The following is a 23,820-nucleotide window of genomic DNA, read 5'->3' as shown; positions in this document are numbered from 1 at the left end:
ACGGTGCTCAGAGCCACCCTGCCCCAGCTCCAGGCCACGCGGAGACTTCCAGCAACCTTCACTAACAGTGGCCTGAATGAGGCTCTGCTGCTGCAGCCCAAGGAGATCCACACAGGGAGCCCTCAAGCTCCAATGTACCAGAACATTCTGGCACAATGAGCCAGAAGAGGTGACACAGCGTCAGCACCAAGAAAAACCCGCACTCCTGGCAGGCAGTCTCCAGCCCAGCCCTGGAGCTCTCTGCAGCTCCGGGTCCAAGGCTGTTCCCACCTCCCCCAGACAGCCAACACTCCATGTCATGTTTTGCTAAAACATAACACTGACATCCTCACTTCCAGCAACTCCTGTCTGCACCGGTGAACTGTCGCGCCCAATGTGCGCATTTTCTCGTTTCCTAACAGAAGGAGGCTTCCTTCCCGCTGTGGACAGTCAACCTCTTCCCCGCGGTGGGGGCCACATTCTCCCTCCCACTGCAGAAGTGTCACTCTGCTCGCGCCCTCCTGAGCATCCGCTTCTTGTGTTCTCTGGAAGCACCACCACTTTGACCTCAACCGTGAAGAAAGCTTCCTCCGATGCCACATTATCGGCTGGCAAATCTCCAGTTCCCAAGTCTGAGCCCCTGTCGGCGGAGCCTGTGTCTTACCGATGTGGTAGTAGGTGAAGCACATGGTCATGAGGTTCTTGGCGGGCCCAAAGTCGTCCATCTGATGGCACCTGGAATGAGAGGAAGGCCCAGCTGGCTGCAGAATCCTTCCCCCTGATTTCCTCACTGCGACTTCCTCAAGCAACACCGAACTACTTTACAAACAGGCCTAACTCCGTACCTGGCTCCCAAGATACTACCATAGGAGAAGCAACACACATAATCCCCCGGGTTCAGTTAGGCGAGTTACCCCCAGGCACGTGGCCGAGGAGTGGGTCTGGCTCTGCACAGGGAGGAGTCTGTGCTCCATCAGCCACCTCTGCCACTTCACAGGCGAAAGCCAAGGCCCAGGGAGCTCCGCTCACTCGCAGGAGCAGGACCAGGACTTCCAGCAGCAGGGCCTCAGGTCTCAGTCCAGACCAGCGCCCCAGCCTCACGCCCTCCAGCCCTCTGCCCCCGCTACAGAGTCGCGGGCCTGGGAAGGGGACCTGTGCATCAGGGGTCTGGCTCGCTAACCTGGCAGGTGCACAGAGGCAGGGATGGGGCTGGCCCCAAATCTCAGGCTCGCAGCCACGCCCTGTCCTCCACCCCAGCCGACACCTTCTGTAACAAAGGGCCCGGCAGTGCCCAATTAGCTCTCACAGGGCGGGCTCCAGTCCTCCAATCATATCATCAGGTGGCGGGAGGGCTGGGCGGTTATCTGGTTTGGATGCTGCACGGTAGGCAATGGAGGGAGCTTGCTCTCCCCCAGGAGGGTGGGGCCGCAGCACATAATCACGGCCTGTCCCCGAGGACGAGGACGGCGGGGGAGGATGTTCCTCACGCCCAGCTGCAATCCTCCACTTTCTACTGCCAGGTGAGGACCGCCAGCTCGTGAGATGCTGGTCACAGCTTCTCCTTTTAGCAGACGCTGGGCGCATCAGCAATGCGATGCATGACTCACGCGGGTATTACTCACAGCGGGCGGGGAAGGGAGGGAAGAACAGCTCCTTAGGACAAAGGCTGTGAGCAACAGCGTGACTTACTCGAACAGAACCACCGCAAACGACTGCACCAGGCGGTAGAAGGTCGGCTCCGAGACACACTTGGAGTTGCAGCGCTGTCCAGAGAGAGGCCGGACACGTTGTCAGGGGCAAGGTGACATGCACCGTGCCTGGGGAGGCTGCGGGCTTTCCACTCTCAGCCATTCTAAGTGCAGCTGGGATGCGGCCACCCAGGGGGGGTCACTTCCTCCTCTGCTCTGGGAACCCACCTACGTGCGTCCCCTCCTGCCAGGACCGGGGGCAGAGCGCGGGCACCACACACCACCGCTGGCAGGACACAGGCAGTGCTCAGTGTTGTCCTTCAGAGATTTTAAAAACCAGGAACTTCACACACTCGTCCACACACGGAAAAGTGCGGAGGGCAAAACCCCAAAATGGTAACACTGACTACTTCTGGATTGTGGATTTATGAGTAATTAGTTTCTCCTTTTGCATACCTGCACTTTCTAATTTTTCTATGAAAAATAAATTGTGATAAAAAATACTAAGAATTTAAGCCACTCCACAAGAAAAAAAAAAAGAACCTAGTGGATATTTATAAAATTTAATTCTTTTCTGACCTTTGTTTATATACTTTTCTTTACATGGCTGTCATTGTCTTGAATATATTATTTTTTACAAAAACTGAGTATTGTGGACTATTTAACAAAAATATGCATGCACATAACTCACATGCTTGGCTTTAAAAAATTAACCTTTCCAGAATTTCCTGGAATTCAACAGACCACAGTTTCTTACTCTTTCCCTTGCAACGAGACAACCAAATGAGCTACTTCCCGTTTCTCACTGTGCTCAACAGCCCTTTTCAGAGCGTCTGTGGGTAGGTTTTACCTTTTTTTCTGTTGGGTCGTTTGCCTTGACTCTGCCCTCCAGGGTGGAATGACAGGATAAAGGCGGGAGTGTGTTACATGCCTCCACACCCTCCCTTCTCCCCATTGCCTCGCTTACCTGGGCGCTCACGTAGCGAGCAAACCACTCCCGGCCTTTCCCGTTTTCGCTGCTGCAGTACTCTCCAAACTTGGCTTTCTCCTCCTGGTCCAAGTCCTCCCTAAAAAAAGAGCAGGGGGGAAAAAAAAGGCCTTTCAATCTTCTGAAACAAGCAAACAAAAAGGTTACGGTAGCGTGAAGAAGAACGAGAAGGAACTAGCAAGTATTGCACCCTGCCAGGTGCAGACACCTGACAGCTCATCTGGCCCTCCGGGGAATCCCATGAGGATATGGTGTTATTTTTATTTCAAAGATGAGGAGCCTGGCTTGGAGAACGGGACACGGCGGATCGGAGTTCCATGCAGACTTCCTGCTTCCAAAGCCCATGTCCTTGCCTCCTGCCCAGGGAGGTCTGAGCCCTGACACGACAAGAATCCTAAGAGGTCTTGGTTCTCCAGCTCATCTGACTTCCCACTCATTTCTGATGCTTAAGTCGGCTCAGAGCCCCCACTGAATCCAGGAATTCCTGAATTTGCCCTTTTCAGCAGGGCACACCAAAGCCAAGAACACCAACGGGTCTGATGCCGGGGAGGAGACCACCTCCAGCCTGTCAGTGGGGCTGGTCCCTCGTCCCTCTGCATTTCTGAAGAGCGAGGTGCCCACCTCTCACCCCTCCCCTGCTCTGTGTGTGAGGGACAGGGACGGGGACCCTCAGCCACTGGGTCACCACAGCCAGGGCGGATGACATGCTCACCTGATCCTAAACCACTTCTGATCTCTCTGTGAGGCGCCAACACTCTCTAAATTTAAAGACTCACAAATGAAGCAGAAGGCTTTGTTTTGAAGCCAGATCAACTGGCTTATGCGATTTTCATTTATTTAAGTTTTAGGAGAAAACATCTCGGTCTCATTTATCCCAAACACCAACACCAGCTGAACCATGTAGATGTGCCAGCCATTTGCAGTGACTTCTGGAACGTTCCCGGAGACACGTCCGACTCAGCTGTCTGCACTCCAGATGCCGACAGGCTGTTACAGATACGTATAGGCCTTCCTGGCAAACCAGCAACCCCCTGGGCTTTCTCCCCTTCTCCCCCTGGGCTGTGCTCAGAGAACGCTGACGAATTTCAGTGTTGGTCAAACAAAATAAGTAGGAAGCCACACTGACTGCTCTCCCAAATGCGCTCAAATCAAACCAAAATGCATCCTGGATGGTTAGATATCTGCATTATCGTATAGCTCCTCCCGTTTCTAGGCGCACAGGAAACTGAGGCTGGACACCTGGAAAAGGCAGAAGTCAACCCTGGCCTGACCAGGGACCTAAATCACGACAGAAAACAACGGACCCTTTGCACCGGTGTCAACAGGCAGAAGTTCGTATGGCTTTAATGAAACTGGAAAATTTTCCCTCATGCCAGTGCGTCTCAGACTTTAATGTGTGTATGCATCGTCTACAGACCTTGTTAAATGCGGACTCTGACTCAGTGGGGCCGGGCAGGGCCTAAGACTCTGCATTTCTAATAAGCTCCCAAGAGGCTGGCCCACAGACAACAGTCCGCACAGCAAGACCTGTGGCATTTAACATGCTGCCGTGACCAACGGAAGATCAGCAATCGGCACCCAACACCCACACGTCTGGGGAGCGTCTGCCTCCTCTGGCGGAGACAGTAACGGGCAGCCAGACACGCGGGGAAGCACACAGCCAGTGCCCAGATTCCCACCTCGGTCTACACCACAGCCCTGCACTGTCTACGCCACAGCCCTGCACTGTCGCTTCCTGTCGTCAATGCTCCTCCTTTATCCCCACGAGAGCCACAGAAGAAAGGCCACAAGGAGGTGTGAGGAAAGGTCCTATGCGAGTGGCTGCCCGAGCACCAGCTGCCTGTGAGCTCACAAGAGCATGGGTGCCCGAAACCTCATCCCCTCTCATCGCCCCTTGTCTAACCTCCTAGCCAGCTCCAACCGGATGGGAGCGCTGGTGAGCAGCGAGCCTGGAAAGGCTCCGATGGATGGCGCAGAAGCAAAACAAGTGTCCCCTGGGGTTAGCAACGATGGGGCAAGACGAGCGTCAGCGGAATGATGAGAGCAGTGAGTGGGAAGAAAGTGGCATGGAGACAGCCCTTCCGCAGCCCGGCTCGAGAACGCAGTCAACAGTCGGGAACCACAGGCGTCAGAAACGAGCAGGGCTTACGGGGACTACAGGATCTGCGCTTCATACATGATTTTCTCTGTATGTTTTGCATGTGCAGCCCACAGAGGCCACTGCAGACAGTACAGTGACAGTCCTGTCTCATCCTGCTGCCTCCCCCGCCAGGGCCTAGCAGAGGTGCTCACAAGAGGAGGAGAAAAGTTCAGTAAGAAAACAAAGGTGGAGCAAAGACAGACAAGCCACTCCCCTCTGTGCCCGAGTGCTGTCTGGACCGCATGGGCGAGGGACAGGGGACTGGAGGGACAGGGGACCGCCCCCTCTGCAGCCACACCTGGTGCCCGGCCGGCCTGAGCTGGGCACTTTGGTGAGCTCCCTCCGGTGGTTCTCGGCACGGCCCCCCTGGGCCCTTGCCATATATGGACATTGTGCTGTGTCCTAGAGAACCAGCGTCACTGGTCTGGAGTGGGGCCCAGGCTCAGGTGTTCTTTAAAAATTCCCCAGTTCTACCCACAGCCCAGGGCAGAGGGAGAGCCACTGCGGTGGCCCCAGGTGGCACCCTAGTGAGAAGCAGAGCTGAGCTAGCACAGGGCTTGGGTCCCCTTGGACCTTGCGGCCGTGCCAGGCCATGTCACCCCGCGGGCCCCTTACCCCCCGGAGAAGATCTTCTCCACGTAGCCGCGCATGAACTCCCTGAGCGCCAGGGTCTCCTCGTCCTGGGCCGACTCGGTGCTCTGGCTGGAGGAGAAGGACTCGTTGGAGGAGGAGCGGCGGTCCTGGTCCCAGGACGGGTGTGAGGGTGACTCGCCCATGTCATTCTCGCTGTCTGCCGACTCGGTGGTCTCACTCTCCGACGCGCCGTCGCCCAGGGAGCCGTCCCCATCCTGCAGCGTGGGGGGCGGTGTCTCCAGGGGAGGGGAGGCAGGTGGCTCAGGCTCAAAGTCAATCAACGAGCCCACAGGGACCTCCGGGGCCTCCATGGTCGGGTGGGCTGTGCAGATGCCAGAGGCGGGCCCGGCAGACTGGCTCCTGGGCTGTCACCAACAATGCGCCTCTGGAGCAGCTCACGCGGCCCTAAGGCATCTAGGATGGAAACAGACACAGACGTGATCACCACGACAGCACGACAGCGCCACTCCTCACACGTGGGAAAGTCAGCCACCAGAATCCCAACCTGGATCAGTCAATGAGGACACACGTTCCCTGCAGAGAATAATCTCCGCAGTTCCAGAATTTGGGATGCCTCTGCGCCATCTTTCTCTTATGGTCCACTTTGCTTTTAAACACCTGGTGTGTGGCAGGCACTCAATAAACACTTGGTAAACAAATGAACAAATAAGCAACAACAATCAGGATTTCTCCAAGGCGCACAAATGGACCTTCAGGGACACACACCTGTGGGTCCTCTCCTTGCTCCAGCCCACCAGGCTGAGGTTCTTTTCAAGACCTAAAAGGCCATCCAGGGCCGGGAACGTGGATCACCAGGGGTGATCTGCCTGCCCACTCGCTGTGGCTGGAATCGGTGACTACGGAAGAACCGCCCTGCTGAGCAACAGACACATCACTTCCTGGGCTCCCTCCTCATCACCCACTGCTCAGCTCAAAATCCGGATCTGTCCCCGCTGTCAGGGCTGTGTCCCAGGGCAGCATCCTCTCAGACCGCCCATGGCTTCTAAGCACGACACTCACCACTGGGACCTACCCCTCCTGTCTGCCCCTCCCCCTGCACTGCAGCCACCCTGGGCATGACATTCCCCTTCCTGTTTCTGTGTCCTTGCTCCTCAGGCTGGGCGGTCCTCTCCCTTGTCCCTTGACCCTCTCCTTCTTCGCCCATGTCCCCTGAAACTCTATTCACCCCTCAGCCTCTGCCACGTCTTCTGAGAAGCTTCATTCTACCCCTATTCAGAGTTAATGACTGATTCCCTATGGCCCCCCCAGCACTTTACACAGACTCATTTATTTATAATTCTGCCTGTTTTACTGATAACATGGGAGTATCTCTGTTGACCCACTAAAGCATGCACACACACCCTGGAGGACAATACCCTGGCCACCTCCGCAGCAGTCCCAGTCCCCAGCACAGGCTCCTGACTAAGCAAGTGTCTGGCATGCGTTTGCTGAACACTGAACAGACTGGATGATGAAGCGTGGGGGGTCAGCAACACGGTCACACGGCACAGAGCAGGGCTTAGATCTTTGCTTCTAAACCAGGTCTCCTGGCTGCTCCTGCAGGAGGCACTTGGGGACCTTCCCTCCCATAAGGGGGCAGACACTAAGTGGGACATAAAAGCCCTCCGGAGGGTCAGCCCCTCAGGAGAGGAGCACATCTCCAACTTAGCCCTGTCCCTGCCAGACCCCAAATGTCTCAGACAATGCCTGCCACAGGTGGCTGTCGATCACGGGTGGCTGTCGATACTGTTGAACTGAATGTACCTTCTGAGGACAATTTAGTAGCAGAAAAGCATTTACTGCTTCTTAAGAGCTTAATGTTCACAAATCGATTACAGATTCTTCCAAATTTGCCAGCCAGGGGTATTTTTAAATGCCCTGAGTCAGGAAGAGGGAACGGCCGGCCGAGGTCACCAGGGTGGTGAAGGCACACGTCCCGGGAGCCCCGCAGAGCTGGCCTCAGGGAAGAAAAGAGACGCATAAACCTCATCTCAAAAGAATTTTCTAGGCCAGGACAGCTGCAGGGGCTCCGACGGGCTCCGAGGACAGCCACGATAGCGCGGGGAGCGGGAGACCCAGGGGTGGCCGTGGTGTCCTCTGGCCGTGGCTCCTGCTCTCCAGGCGGGTCCGAGGCCCCTCTGTGACCACATCCTCAGACTGTCCAAGAACAGAAAATCACACCTGAACTAACACGCCTGGTATTAAAAATGGAAAACCACACACTAGGAAAATGTTTGCAGTAAATATGATAGATAAATTGAGTTAATCATATTTATAATTCACACAACTCTAAAAAATCTATATTCTAACAGATACACAAAATACTCGAATAGGTAAGACACACAAAAGGAGAAACAACTACTAAAGGCTTAGGCGATTCTTCAACCCGTGCTAATAACACACATATAAAGCAAATTAAAACAACAAATTGCCACCTTTTACTCCTAAACTAACAAAAATTTAAAAATTATACTCCAAATACTGGCAAAGTTATGGTAGAACTACTATTCTCAAATGCTGCTGCCAACAGGGATAAGTAACACTTTGAAAAGCAATTTCTTATTTTTTTCTCCTCTGGTTTAGGAATTCAGGGGCCTGGGATTTAGCCTAAGAAAACAATTTAAAACACACAATAGTTACGTGGAGAAAAACGCTCCCTGCAACAGTATTTATAATCCTGATAAACCAGGGGGAGAAAAACATCTAAATATAGCAAAATCGCAAATAAGTTTTAACAATTTGATATAATAGAACTTGGCATATGAAACAATTAGGAAAATGTCCCACGGTCACCACAGTTCACCGAAGCTCACTACGCGCCGTGCCCTGTTCTGGGCACGGGGACACTGCCGGGAGAGAAATTTAATATTACCACGATCACAACTGTGCACACATGTGAAAAAGGACTGGACAAGAATATTGAAAGGCACAGTGCTGGCAGTGAGGTGACCTCCCCTTTGATTTTGGTCATTATCACGGGGATGCAGTCGGCAAACAATAACAATTGGGGAAATGGAAATCAGATACTGGATCTCGAAACCCTCCCAGCGGTCAGAAGCCGCCTCCATCTGCCACGGCACAGGGGGTTCCAGATCAAGCTGGATGATCTCGGCTGTTTATGATCCAGCCCCAGGCGCTGGGGGGGGGTGCTGGCCAGATGCTCCCCAGCGCCCTTCCAGCGGGGACGAGCTGTGAGCGTGTGAGTCACCCTTTCCCAGGAGCTTGAGTGCTGAGTACCTCCTCCGTGGGCTGGGGAAGGAGGTGACAAAATCTCAGGAGAGGTGCAAAGCAAGAGGAAGCAGAGTGGGTGGCAGGAGGGCTAGTCCTGGGCCCTGTGCCACCGCTGCCCCCAGGACCCCTCGGCTCAGGGATCTCATCTCTCTCGGGCTCACTCCTGGAGCCAAGATGACACGGTGAAGTGACCGTGTGGGGTCAGGGCCTGGGAAGCAACCCCCAGCCTCTTCCTCCAGGAAGGAAAGGTAATTCTGGGCCCCCAGGCAGGACCAGGTGACGGCCACTCTCACACTCCAGGGTCACAGACCTCAGGTGGCTCCAGAACCAAGAGGAAGTGGCCCAGTGGGGACAACCACACTGTCCTTGCTCAGAGTCGGCCTGGTGCTGTATTAGGGAACGCAGGCCCACAGCATCAGAACTTCTAGAGTTTTCTAAGGAATGCTGAAATCCACTATGTGAAATCTTCCCATTTTTCAACACTGGCAACTAATTTAAATTTATTTCAAAACACTTTGGGGGCCAAAAAAGCTGTTTGTGGATCAACCCACAATCCATTTGCTTTGTTCTACCTGCAAGGAGGCGCTGAGACCCACCGCAGGTGCCCAGGCTCTGAGAAACAGGGTTTTCAATCACGAGGAGTCTCTGTTACTACACAGATATTAACAACGCCTGCTCACAGACCTGAAGCAGGACACACCTCCCCGCAGCCGCACTTGGCAATTCACGTGTTAGGACCCACGGCAGAAGTCTCTACCCATGACGTTAGGCGAGGGTTCCAAGTCAGCCTGTAACTTCCATTGCCCTTATGAGATTTTACAAACACCCATTCATTCCACAAAGACTTACTGAGCACCTACTGTGCTTCAGCTACTGGGCAAGGAGCTAGAAATACAGCCAGCAGTAAGACCTCACGGAGCATCTGGTCGTGTGTGTGCATCTAGCCGGGGGCAGGGAGGGAGAAGAGACAGCTAATAAAATACAAACACCAACCAAGAGCTCCTGCGGCACTAACTGCGACAGAACCGATCTCAACATGTCCCTGAAAGTGCTGGGCGGTGGCTTCTTTGCACTGGGAGTTCAGGGAGGCAGGTCTCTGAGCTGAGAGGGAGGAGGGAGAACCGGCCGTGAGAAGACGAGGGTCTTCTGGGTAGAGGGACGGCAGGCACACAGGCCCAAGCTAGCGATGGCTTTGGACAGTTCAAGACCCAGAGGCTGCGGTGCCTGCGCTCCGGGGGTAGGTTTCCCAGGCGCCTGTGCAGCCCCCAGCTGCGGAAGGAGCTTGTGAGACTGCCCGGTGCTGCTGCTCTGCCACTGCGGAGCTTCGCGCAAGCCGATCTCTCCAGCACCCCAGAGGGACCAGAGCTGTGACCCCTCTAGCAGGTTGGCCTTGCGCAATCAGACAAGGGCTCCCTGGGGGAGAATCTGGAACTTTCTGTAACCCTGCCCCTTGCCACCAACCTCCAGCAACACCCTCTCTTTTAGTGTTCCCAGGAACTACCAGACATTCTGCTCCTCCCCCAAAGAGGAGAGCCTGCAAAGACCCGCACCTGCAGTCCCCAACCCCGGTACCTGTCTGAGGCCTGTTCGGGACCGGGCCGCAGAGTCCTGCCACCCCCTTCCCCACACCACTGTCCGTAGAAAATCGTCTTCCATGAAATCAGTCCCTGGTGCCAAGAAGGTTGGGGACCGCTGCCTTACATAGCCAGGACACACACACACACACACACACACACACACACACACACACACACACACACAGTCACACGTATGTGCACCTGGTTCATCTCTCATCCTCAGACTGCAGTCGGTCAGGCTGGGCGAGGTGGCGCAGGGCCACTTCCACGCAGCCAGGAAGTGGCTGAGCACAGACGCCAAACGCCACAGGGCAGCTGCCAGGCGGGTGGGCCCCGCCCCGTCCAGCCACATCTCAGGGGCTTCCCGGGGATGCACATCTAGAGGTGGAGACGCTGGCCAAGGGTACGCACACTGTCAAGGCTTGTGACAGGCGTACCAAATCACCCTCCCGAGGCCTGTCCGCGGCCATACGCACGTGGTGGGTTTTACATCTGAACCTTCATTTCAACTGTGGGTGGCAACACCACCGAACCCCAACCTCGGAGCTCCGACCGGCGTGTCTGGCTGCTGGCGGCAGTACAGGTGTGCACGGGAAGGACGGCGCGGACAAGGCGGCCGGAACCTCAGAGACCACTGCGTCTCCAAGGGAGGCCTGGCCTTTCTTCCCTCCCGCCGGCCCCGGACGAAGGCGCCCAGACTAGGAAAAGCTCGCTGCTCTTCCTTGAGTTCAGCTCCAACAGAGTCGCACTGGGAAACCATTCAAATCTGTGCCCAGTTCCCTATTTTTGAAAAACATGAATTTGAACTTTTGTTTCCCTCCTTGGTGGGATGGTTACCCAGATAAATGAGGCACTGTATGAAAAGGCCTCTTGGCTCAAGGCGGGAAGCTGAAGGTCTCCCCCGGCTGTGGCCATGTGAGATGCCTGAAAGGAGAAACTGAGCCGGAATGATTGGAGTAGTTCACTTTTCAAGGAGCAACTCTATAAAAACATTTAACTTCCAGGCTGGATGTGGTGGCTGAGGTGGGAGGATGGCTTGAGCTCAGGAGTTTGAGACCAGCTTGAGCAAGAGTGAGACCCTGTTTCTACTAAAAAAAAAAGAAAAAAAAAGTACCTGAAGGGCCCGTGAAGGTTTAGGAATCTTTGGCTTCAAAAGAAGGCCCCGGGGCGCAAGGCCAGCCTGGGAGGCAGGAGAGGACACACCAAACCCTTCCTACCACTGAGCTTCCGAACCAGGACTCTGCATCGACCCCGCTAAAACAGACTCTTCCCGGCGCTCCGGCATTCACTCACGCGTGTGGGACTACTTGGTTGTCACTTCCTGTTATCATAAACATATCGTCACAGAAAGGCTGGGAACCAGAAGGCGGAGAATCCCCTAGTTCCGCCATGCCGATGTAATCACCGTCTTGCTTTTGTGTATTCCCTTCTAGAAGGCTTTTGTCAACAGACAAGTATTTTTTACTATCTCACCACAGAAAGAAATTTGAACCTTTATGTTGTACCTGGCTAGTGGCTCTCTCTCTTGTGGCCTCTGCAAACACAGGTGACCCCACTCCCCCGTGGGTCCCCTAAAGAGTGCTTTGCTTTAACCTGATCTCCACGTGGGTCTGGGCTTCGCTGCGGGAATCTGGTGAGGCGATCCCCCGGCTTCGGTTTCTGGTCTCCACGGCTGCCTCGAGATCAGCACACTTGATCAATTATTAGATTACTGTTATCTGTTTTTGTTCAGCTATTAAACAGACATAAACGGTCTCCAGGAAAATGGTGCCTCACTGAAATAGCTAGAGGAGAGGGAGAAGGCAGCAAACCCAAGGAGGACAGTATTTTGCTTCCTTGAACACAGTGCCAAATGCAATCAGCCCGTGAGGAAACACACCACTGTGAACAGGACCGTGACAATGCCAATTACCGAGGCTCCGCAGAAGCCTCGGCACCGTGCCCTGTGCACCAGGGTCAGCAATGGCGGAGCCTCAGAGTCTCGGGGTGCGGGTGGGGGCAGGGAGCACTTCCACACCCCCCAGCCTGCTGTCAGAGCCTCCGCAGGGCAGCGGCTCCTGTCGGCACCTGCTGAACACACCCCATCCTTCCTGACTTGCAATAAGAGCCACAGTGGGCAGGCTTTGGCCCGGGCTGTGAGTACACGTGTCCGATGAAGTCCTTGGAGCCCGGCCACCTGGCAGCCACTGGCCAAGGTACATAAAAACAGGCCTCCCGAGGCTCAGAACCTGCCTCTCACACTACAAGACGCAAGGACCTTCACCTGACTATGCCAGAAGCTGACTAGATCAGCACAGATCCGCTCGTCACTTTGCACTGGGTGCTGAGTGACCTTGCCTGAGAATCAGGAAGGGATTTTGGCTGTTTTAGTGCTATGAAGCAATTGTTGTTCCAATGTATGAAAACATTTCAAGTAATAGGAAATATCACTGATATCTTTTTATATGTTGGTGTGTTCAGACATGGATTTACACCCATTTAATATGGATCTAGAGCAATGTACAGGCCAATGGAATCAAATAAACCTATTACTGTATTTGGCAATGAATTTAGTTGAGTTTTCTGGCAGCCAAAGCAAAAAAGGAAAGCATCCTGGGTTATAAAATTCCTTTGATTTTGACAAATTCATCTGCTGAGCAATTTTTTCCAGGTACCAAATTTACTAATGCATTAGTCTAGAAGGTCCTCATATGCAAAGATGCTGTCTCTTGTAATGACAAGGTCTCTAACAAGGTTCTATAAAAGATACAAAGATGTTGAAACAGACATTTCTTTAAATGACTCTCCAAACATCTGAAGGCACACATTACATCAGTCTGGTACAGGTATGTGGTTGGAGCTTGCTACAAGGTGAAGACAAGTTCTCCCTGATACTTGAGATGTGACAGTTAATACGCCCATGGGGGTGCCTCTCCCTCAAATGCCAGATGTCTCAAGAGGACTTTTGACAATTGCTGGTCACAGACCACTCATGCTTATGCTTGAATTCTCTGAAGAGGGCCTGAAGTACCGACATTCTGATTTGATGACCAAAATAGGATCCACGTGCTGCAGTTACCAGGCAGGGAGAATTGTCACTCTGCCGTGAACGCTTAAGAGCCTGGCTGTATTCCCTCGGGCACAGAGAGCAGCGGCGTCTTAGCCATGTGCAGGGGCTACTCCTGTGGGGCGTACTGCCCAGAGAGACAAAACTGTCGGGGTCACAGATGAGGAGGGCAGTGGGGCAGCTCCGGCCTGCTCCCCATGCCGTGTGTAGACAGCAGGCAGCATTGGCGCTGGCTCAAATGAGGCAGCGTCTACAAGGGAGAGCTCCTGAACCGGGCATGTGGCAGAGTGTTCTGGTTTCTGAATGTCTGGGCTGCTCTTGCTCGCTGTACCGCTTCGAGGCCCAGCGTTAGCGACCTGAGGACAACACCCCACCAACGTCAAGTTCCCTGTGAGTCCGGAGTCTCGTCTGTTGTCCTCACTGTGGGACTCCAGGGCTAGAACAGGGCCAGGCCCGGGAGAGATGCTCAGGGAATACCTGTCGTTGTTGAAAACTCACAGTTCACGGCCAAAGGTGAGCTCCACCCGCACAGGCCACCTTCGAATTGCTCCTCCCTCCACGCCCGCCCCGGGCAGTTTGCGAGTCAGCCGCCACACCTGCCCACCCGGGTCCCACCACGCCGCACCCTTCCTCCCACTGCCCTGCGCGCTCAGTGAAGGGAGCAAAGCAGTTTAAGGAAGACTGTCAGAACAATTCCCTGCTGCTGATCTATTTTGTAACTGAAAGGAGAAAAAGCTATAGGATCATTTATTGCTCTTTTGATCAAAAAAATGTATCAGTCTGACTCTAAGCCGTTCTGCTGGGCAGCACGAGGGCGGAGACAGCACAATTCCCGACCACAGTGTCTCGCCACATCACCCAGAGGCAAAGAAAAACCCACCGATGACTTGACTAACTCACACACAAACAGGCTTTCTGTGCAGGTGCTTTGTGCAGAGCTCGATGCAGACAAGAGCAACCCACAGCCTCAGTCCTCAAACACCGCACGCCAGGAGCTACAGCAAGACAGGGGTCTAAACAACGGGGCAGCCAGGCAGCGGGGCCGGCTCCATGCCGGGCAAAGGGCCTCAGGACAGGGCAAGAGCACACTCAACTTGGGGCCTGCGTCTCAGAAGGCTGGGCCAATTTCTGGCAGGGAGAGAGGGGACGGGAGTCTTCCCTGGAGGGGGATCAGCGGCGGGGAAGCCGTAGCAGCCCCACGGGGTCGGGGGGCTGTGAAGCAGCGTGGTCTTCCGTACTAAGTTGTGTGGAACGTACTGTGCTACCATCGCAGTCTGGCCTCGGGAGTGACTTTGTTACATCTTGGCCTGAAACCAGTGGCTTCCGAGGCGTTGGAAAGCCTTCGGATGGGCAGAGCGTGGAGGGCACGTGAAGGTGGGCTTCTCTGACACAGGGCTGCTCGGACAGAGCAAAGGGTGGGAGCCGCAGGAACGGCGGGGGCCACTGTGGCAGTGCAGGATCCGCCGACCCTCAGGCCACCCATGCAGCACAACCCCCAGCTGCCCTGCGTCCGAGTCCGAGGCGCCTGCTGGGACCTGCCTGTGGCGTGGACACGAGAAACTGCTGGCCATGGCTCCTGGGAGAATCTGGGCTGCAAACCGGTTTGGGACCAGGAAGCAGAGACGCAGCACAGAACCATTTGAGTGCAGGGAAGGGCCAGAGAGGTCCAGGAGGGGACACAGGTGGTACAGGGGGAAGAGAGAAAGCACGATCGCCCCTCAGCCCTGCTAAGCACCAGCTCGGAGGTCTGGGGGGCCTGAGCCCGCCGGTTCGGAGGGCAGCTCCCAGCACTGGCCGCTGGGGAATCACAGCTCACAGCCTCACAGACGAGCTCTCTGAATCGCCACTGGAGGCACGAGAAGGAACCTGTCTGACAATATGCACCAACGCACGAGTGAGGAAAACGTTCTCTCTTCCTGTGTGCAGCTATTAAGCGAACTTGAATATCTGGCTCTGCTACACAAACAGAGGCACACCTGTCAGGTGACGAATTACCATCTGCTTTCTTTAAGTGAAATGCAGAGTCTGACAAGCAAAAGCCATCACATTATGACCTAACTCACCTGCTGGAAAACGTGATTTTTTTTTGCTATTGGCAGCCACAAGGCCTTGCTGAGTATCTGGGTCTAAGACACAGATGAAGCACGCTTGTCAAACGATGCACCATGATCTGCTTGCTTCTAGTGAGGTGGACCGTTTGACAAAGAAAGACCCTCACATTAAGAACTAACCTGCTTGCTGTGGAAACGTGATTCTTTGGCTATCGGAAGGCACAAGGCCGAGCGGAACACCTGGCTCTGCGACACATACGGCAGCAGACTTGTCAAGAGATGCTGCACCATCTGATTTCTTTTAATGAACAGAAGCATTTGAGAAGGACGTTTTTAAGTAATATGAAGCAACATTTTTAGGAAAACATTCTTCTCTGCCTGTTTTTAGCTATTAGGTGAACTTGAATATCTGCTCCATGGTACCTGTTAAAAGTTGCATCATCATCTGATTTCTTTTAGTCAACTGGAGTGTTTGACACGGGAACAGCACTACACTATGACCAACCCACTTGCTGTGAACACTTGATTTTCCCCCATTGGTAGCTATAAGGCCAAGTTGAGTATCTCTGAGAAAACCAAGACCATGGGCGGGCAGATGGGGGGGAGAGCAGACGCAGAGCTCATTTTCAAAAGGGGCCGCGGGGGATTCTGTGAAATAGACTGAGACACCCCAGCCGGCAGTACCTAGAGAGACATGACCTGGATGATGGCCTCGTGAGTACCGAGAAAGGGAAGTGGTGAGGGCTGAGGTGGGGAGCCAGCAATGACCGAGCTCTGCAGCTGCGTCGTGTGGGTCTCAGACTCGGAGATCAAAGTAGAATAAACAGTCTGAGCTGCAGAAGGAGAACACTGCGTTTTAGCAAGGTCCCTAAAGTCACTGTCTTTGAGGGCAAGACAGAAAAACGTGGCCTAAACACTGTGTCATTAAGTGCATTTATAAATACTGTATTTCATTATCCTAAGATGCACTTTTTTTTTTTTTTGCATTTTAAGGTCTCTGAAATCAGCTATGTCTTATTGCTGCTTTCAACGAGCCCCATCATGACACGGCTGTTAATGGAGACAAGAGTGGGCCCTCCTTTTCTTCTTTAAAGCAATTTAAAAAATAAATACATAAAGTGCAAAATCTAATCATACCGCTCAATGAATCTTCACAAAGTGAATATGCCCATGTAACCACCACCTGCCCCAGGACACAATGTCACCAGTCCCCTGTGCCCTCCGGAGCACTCTGGAAAGAGCATGTTGCAGGATAACACGGCACAGAAACTCACGACTTCCAGGTGCTGCGACAGCTTCAGAAACACGGGCCTTGGGCTGTGAAGAAGCTTTAGGAGTATTTTAACCCATTTATTTTGCTTATATTTTCTTCTTTATTATGGAGAAGAGTGACATGCACTAACAATCTATGTCTAATTAATTCTAAAGGATATTCCTTCAGTAAGGATTAAATAAAAATTCTAAGTGATAAGAAAACATGCGTGGTACTTCAAGGGGCAGTGGTTACTTTCCTAGTAGGGCATAAAATAATGGTGAATCTTACAACTGATGAGGTCTTATGTTTGATGAATTAGGGTGGCCAAGCCGCCTTGCCCAGAAAGTCAACGTGGAAAGATGTCTCCACCCCTCATGGGGCAAACATCAGCACAGGCTCTAGCCTGTGTCTTCATTAATTACTCAGATTTGAATGCAAATAACAAGTTGATGGAGAACACAGGAAACATAAGGTGAGAGGGATAGTTAGAGAATGACAAAACTGGGACCCAGAGGACTCTGGCAGACCGTGGCAGTGGGCTGGGTCTAAAAGCCGCCTCTTGCTAAGAAATTTGTCCTTTCGCTGGGCATTGGCCGAGCGCATTCTGCGTGCCCAGTGTGATGTGGAAACAACGTGGTTTCTGCTCACACACGACTAGCGAGGTAGTCTGACATTTTGATCCAAAGTTACACAAGTACAATACAGAGAGGCAGCTCATTAATGGTCCGCTTGCTATGAGTCAACATGACGCTAAAAAAAACAACAAACAAGCTGAACTTCAGACGCACTCACAGAAGTACCTGACCCAAAACCACGGCGACAATGTCACTCAACTCCGGTTCCGCTGGTCAGACTGCTCCCAGAACAGTCTGACCTCCACACCCTGGAACGAATGACTGACTTCCCTTCCCACAGCACCACTGTGGCTGAACACGTCCAAGAATCAATACTCCTTGTCTTCCTCAATCCTAAGTCCACAGCAACCTGTCAGGATTCATCGCTTTTAGAGAAAACAACAAACTTGCAAAGGCACGTTCATTTACTAAATGCTTGTCAGACTTTAAAAAAAGATGAAAAGAAAAGGGAGAACTACTCAGAATCTGGAAAGTGTCCAAAAAACCAAACCAAAACCCGCCAGTGTCGTCAGGAAGTCTAAACATTGCACTGCGAGAGCAGGTGAGAAAGTCGAGGAAATTTACGGTGGGGGGTGGTGGAGGGAGGCAAGACGGGGGTCTTCAAATGTGAGAGGGCCAGGAGTGAGGAGGGAGCGGATTGTCTGGGCAGCCCAGAGGGAAGCTGAGCCTGCCCGGGCAGTTCCAGCGAGGTGGCAGCCACCACCAACCAGAATGGTCCTGTGGCATCTCCTTTTTAAAGGGGCCAGAATGGAAGGGGGACGTCTGCTTGTTAACAGGGTATTAACAAGGGAGGCCGCTGGCCCTCTAGGGTGTCTTGTCATTTCCCTTCCGAGGAACATTCCATGAGGCTTCATGTAGTTTTTCTCCACTGCAACTCTCATAATGGATATACCCGAAGATAAGTCCTATTTTCTGACCTCCAGGAAGAAGGAAACATCTAAATTAGTTCACAGTTCACAGGAAAAAGAGATAAGGGACCATCTGCTGTTCCCCAACTCGGTGGGAGAACAGGACGGGTTAAGTTCTCCACGAAGATGACCTCACAAAACTGTGGCTTCCTGGGGTCTATTTCTGAACCGCTGTGATGGGCCAGGCTCTTGCCGAGAGCTGGGGCACAGCAGCGGAAGAGGCAGGCTCCACCGCACGGAGCACAGGCTAGTGTCTCTGCTGCCCTTGACTCAGCAACAGTGCAGAAGGCTCCAGAACAAATCCCACTCTGCCGCACTGCTGAGAAACAGAAGGACCCAGGAGTTCAGTCAGCCCCAAGCGGACCAGGGTGGAGAGCAAGGACAACTATGGCTGTAAACCAACAGCCCTCCAGAGGCAAAGTCTTCGAATTTCTTGCGTTTTTCGAGTTGTCTCAAGTCCCAACTCAAAAGTCACCTCCACAAGCACCTGGGGGCTGCATTTTGCACTTTGCTAAGTTTAATTTATCACAGGTAATTCCTGAGTCATTTCCTGAGCCCTCGGGTTTAAGGCACCGAGATGGAAGGTGCCGACAGGTGTCGTTAACTGACTGAGCAGCTCCACCATAACCCAGCATCAGGACCCGCTGCAGGGCACACCGCCCTGGGCAGCAGCTGCACGTCTCCAACAACAGGATGCAACTGACCGTGGGAGCAGCTGAATTCAGTGTGGACAGAGACAGACTTGGCCTTCCATCCGTTCAGGTTATTTGGCAAAATAAATGAATATTGCCTTAACCCTTGGTATGAGACAGCAGCACTGAATCACTGGATTGGGACAGGCTCCCTAACAGATTTAGGACCAGGGCCTTCTCCAGAGACCCAAGGGAGGGAGGACGGACCTGAACCAACCTCCATTCTCTTTGGGCTGGGCGCTGGGCTCCCACTGGCCCGATGAAGGGCCACAGCAAACAGCTGTCCGCAGAGGACGCTTGTGTCTCTGTGGGAGAAGAGGCAACAAATCCTCCCGGGCCCAGCGATCGCCCGGCAGGCCACACTGACCCTTCTGCTTAAAAGCCACTCGTGTCCATCCCCGCCTACCATGACACCTGTCATCTCTGGCTGGTGGTCAGGGCACTCCGCAGTCTGGAGCTGGTCAAAGCTGCCCATGCAGCTCTCCAGTGGCCAAATGCAGAGGGGATGCTGCCGCTATCCAAAAACAAGCTCTACGCTGGGCACTGCCGGATCTAATGACAGCATCGGTAATGTTACACAGCGGTCTGAGACGAGAAATGAGAGGGCTTTTTTATCAAATGTTTTAAAGATGCTTGTACCACCCATTATAGAAGTTATATACAATCACATTTTTCTAAAAATGTTCTCTCCTTAGAAGCTCATATTTGAATAAAAGGATGACATTTTCAGACATTTCAAAACAGTCACTGTTCCTACCTGTCACGTGATCTTACGAGAAACATTCTGCCACACCTCGGAGTGCCGCTGCGACGCCTGGGATCAGGTGCCCTGTGGAAAGTCAAAGCCAGCTGCCTGCTGTTGCTGCTTCAGCGAATGGCAATGGTGTGACAGCCAAGTGGGTTTGGACTATTCTTTTCCATAATGCTAAGTATTATTATTATTTAATACTTTTAAATAATTAGATAATAATTACAACACACATTTATTGTCTGCTCATTACACACCGGGCACTAAGCCAATGCTCTATACTAATAATCTAATTTATTTCTCTGTAACGTGTGAGCTAAGTCTATTATTATCCCCATTTTATGAATGAAGAAACTTTAAAGCTTGGAAAGATTAAACAGTTGCCTGAAGCCACGGAGCTAAAATGAAGAGTCTGGATAAACCCAAGTGGGGCCTGAGGCCACAGCCTTGCCATGATGCAGCTTTGTAATAGGACCCTCCCCCTCGTCTGCTAATTTGGGGCATGGATAAAGACCCTCAAAATAGCTGTAGTAGACCCATGTGGACCAACACTCCCTCTACCAATGATGTGGAAAAACACCCAGTCTGTATGTCTTCCTTCTCGGAAGTGATACAAGCAACATCTGATTCAGCACTTAATATTTCATCCAAAGCATCTGCAGATTTCTAATCCCTACTTTAGCAGAGACTGGCAAATAAGGAGGGCTGAATACTGTTTCCCCATGAATGCTGCACTTTCCCAGAAGTTATTCAGTGCCTAACGAAAGAAACGGAATGATTTCGAAATAACAATAAGAGAATAAAGGATCCTTGCAAATGAGTGGGAACAAAACAGCCATGCGCTAGTGCTAGACTTTGTTTTACTCAAACAGAACCCCAAGATACTAGGGTTAGATGAGACTTTCGGCTTCTGGAAAATGGGTGGGGGGTTGGCAGACAGGTAAGAAAGGGACAGGGAGTGGGAGGTGGAGGGGAAGAGGTACAGACTGATGGGAATAGTTTCAAGAGGGGGACTTCAAGACCCAGGGAGTGAAGTGACAGGGTGACATTATGTCTGCTCTTTTTGGATGGAGGCAGCGCCCAAGGAGACAGATGAAAGGTGCTACTCTGTAGGGTTCAGGCCATTGGTTTGGCAACCATTTATGAAGCCAGGTACCCAGAACTGTGATGAGTCCCGGGGAGACAAAGATGACTAGGATACAGCCCTTCTTTTCCCAAACGCAATCTAGAGAGAGACGCAAACACAGACGATCACAGCAGCGTGACGAGAGCTGCAGTTCTGGGACACAGATGCCCTGGGAGCGCAGGAGGAGCGCTCAGTTCTGCCTGGAGAGATCGAAAAGACCGCACTGTTTCAAAGCCTGAGCCTGCCAGACAGACGAGGGAAGATATTGCGGACAGAGAAAACAGTTGGCGCAAAGCCGCAGGCGTGAGGTGGTTTGATATCCCCCACACGGCTCATTCAGACTTACTCAGACCTAGTTGGAGAGTCGGGAAGGATAAAAAATACCACCTAATCTAGCACAACTTCAGTTTATATTTAGAACTATTCCACCAAACGTTAAAATTAAAACATATATAATCAATCACTTTTCTACCCATAATAAAAGGGGAGCCGAATTCTCATTTTGGGGGACCTTAATATATAACAAGACTTAAAATACATATGATTCTGCACTTTAATCTTGATTTGGTATATGAAAGCATGTTTTGTAGGAGCCTGGAAACGGTGGCGTTGGCAGATGTTTACTTGCATGTGAGTGAGAAGAAAGGTTTTGGCCGCTGCTCTGCCGGTATCGCAACAGCTTTCAAGGGCTGCGTAAATGTATTGATCCACAGATCTCAGGGTCCAGGCTTCTCCAGATGTCCTCTCTGCAGAATCCTAATTCACGGTTTAAATGTGGAGCCAATTTTCTTTCATCTCAAATGCTTTAGCTGGAGGCAGCTCCCATTTCGGTCTGTCCTTTTAGGAAGAGAGTTGCTAGGTTGGGGAGGTTTAATCTGAACAGAGGGAAGAGAATGAAAAGACCAGGGCTGCTCGGAGCCTGTCAAGTTTCCAGAGACTAATAACCTTCCAGATTTTACCAGAGGCATCTCTGAGACAGGACAAACGTGCACGACGATCATCCGGGCTTCTCGACAAGGCAGTATCCTCGTCTGGGCTGTGGTGGGGGCTGTCCTGCCCAATACAGATGCTTCGGGGTGTGCCTGGCCTCTCTCTAGTAGGTGCCAGAAGCACCTCCCAGCTGTGACAACCAAAAATCTCTCCAGGTGTCGCCCCAGCTGAAAATTCCTGACCTCTATTAATTCTAGGCAGCAACAGCTCTAGAGACACCGGTCCTTCGAATCGCTTCCTGTTGCAAACCCTTCTCTCTTTAGTAGCACCATCGAGCAAAAAATAAAACCAACGAGGAGTAATCATAACAGACCTTGGATGATACGCAAATCCCCACATAAAGCAGCATTTTGTTACATCACATCGCCCCAGTTAGAACAGCCTCCCAGCGGCACGGACTCAGCTGCCCCCGAAAGGGCAGGGGGAGTCGTGCACGTCACGTTTGGCTGTGCATCTGTCCAGTTATCCAAACGAGTATCACTGAGCATTTAGTGTCCCAGGCATTGTTCCAGGTGAACAAAAGCGCAGCCCTCGGGGAACTTATGTTCTAGTCAAAGAGCAAAGAAGTAAACAAAGAAATCATTAGAGTCCATCATCAGTGCTATGAATAAAAAAAAATTCAGGCACAATCTGGTCAGCAATCAATCAATCAATAAAAGTATGTAAGAGGTTAGAGCTGCACAGCCCACTACGTAGCCACTGGCCACACGGAGCTATTGAGCCCACGGAATGTGACTTATTCAAGTTGAGATATGCTGACCACACCAGATTGCAGACTTCATATAAAAAAAGAATGTAAAATGTCAACCGTCTAATTTTTATGTTGATTTTATGTTGATTGTGGAAATGGGTTAAATGAAATCTATGAACAAAATTAATTTTGCTGGTTTCCCTAACTTGTTGAATGGGCTGCTAGAAGATTTGCAATGACACACGTGGCTCACGCTGTATTTCTGCTGGACTGTGCTGGGTTAGGGGAACTGGCAGGACACAGGGTGCTCCTTCAGCCGGAGAAAGAGCTCCCTCACCACCATCTGGGGGCCGAGGGTCCCTGCCCCAGGACGCAGCAAGGTCAATGCTCTGCCATGGGAAGGGACTGGCCCATTCCATGAAGAGCCAGGCGATGTGGCTCTGGGGGGCGGGGCACAAAGGGAGCAGGAAGGAGCTGAGGCTGGAAGGGCTGCAGGGACTGGCCCACCGAGGCAGGGACCTGGAGGCCAAGTCAAGGACTTGGGATTGCCCGGGAGCAATGGGACAGTAGCCGAGGGTTTGAATCCAGGGAGCACCATGACCTGAGCTTGATTTTGGCAAGATGCCTCACTCTGGCTGCCGTGTGGAGGGTAGACTGGCATGCTAGCAGGGACAGAAGCAGGCCCACCGAGTGGGCAGCAGCAGCCCCGTGGGACCCCTTTGCCGTGGGCCACTCCAGCTGTCTGGGCAGGTTCCTTGGGGGAGGGTGGGAGATGAAGTCAGAGATGCCACTCTTCCCATAGCGCGCGTCAGTTTATTAATGCTACTTACATTAAATGTCCTGATGACGTAGAAAACCTTTCCTCCACAAAAGCAGACAAGTATTTTTAATTACCCAAATTGGGCCTTTGGCTTCTAAGCATGGTCTTGTTCTGTAATGAAGTTCAACATAATCTGCCTCTGACAGAGCAGAGAGGGTATTAGATTAGTTTTACTTTATTAACTGGTTTTCTATTTCCTTTGAACCACCACAAATTAAGTTTAAAAACATTTGGAAAGGCCGGGTGTGGTGGCTCATGCCTGTAATCTTAGCACTCGGGGAGGCCGAGGTGGGAGGATTGCTTGAACTCAGGAGTTCTAGACCAGCCTGAGCAAGAGCGATACTCCGTCTCAACTAAAAATAGAAAAATTAGCTAGGCTTCGTGGCGCTCCACTATAGCCCAGCTACTTGGGAGGCTGAGGCAGGAGGATCGCTTGAGCCCAGGAGTTTGAGGTTGCTGTGAGCTAGGCTGACGCCACGGCACTCACTCTGGGCAACAGAGTGAGACTGTGTCTCAAAAAAAAAAACATTTGGGGGATGAGGGGGTCATAGGTTTGACATTGCTTTGACCTCATTTAATTCTTTTACTTCATTCTGGATGGTGACTAACTCAGCACATGGTT

At 52.2% G+C, this 23,820-nt stretch overlaps 1 protein-coding gene across 4 annotated transcripts in view; it reads right to left on the bottom strand.

The window, feature by feature from the left end:
• The window catches only part of KIAA0513 (KIAA0513 ortholog), a 44,475-nt gene that overhangs the window by 13,301 nt on the left and 7,354 nt on the right, over window positions 1–23,820 (bottom strand). For all 4 annotated transcript variants that reach the window (XR_006730461.1, XM_045533722.1, XM_045533720.1 and 1 more), the window contains exons 2-5: window positions 5,411–5,842; window positions 2,635–2,734; window positions 1,669–1,742; window positions 644–714 (exon numbers count right to left, since the gene is read on the bottom strand). Coding sequence is in view for 3 of the 4 variants with exons in the window: in XM_045533722.1 (XP_045389678.1) it covers window positions 644–714; window positions 1,669–1,742; window positions 2,635–2,734; window positions 5,411–5,739 (574 nt within the window). In the remaining variant the exon portion in view is untranslated. The remainder of the gene's footprint in view (window positions 1–643; window positions 715–1,668; window positions 1,743–2,634; window positions 2,735–5,410; window positions 5,843–23,820) is intronic.

This window comes from Lemur catta, chromosome 20 (genome assembly GCF_020740605.2).
Source record: "Lemur catta isolate mLemCat1 chromosome 20, mLemCat1.pri, whole genome shotgun sequence".
In the NCBI taxonomy this organism is placed as follows: domain Eukaryota; kingdom Metazoa; phylum Chordata; class Mammalia; order Primates; family Lemuridae; genus Lemur; species Lemur catta.
This window is presented reverse-complemented; position numbering and strand designations above follow the sequence as displayed.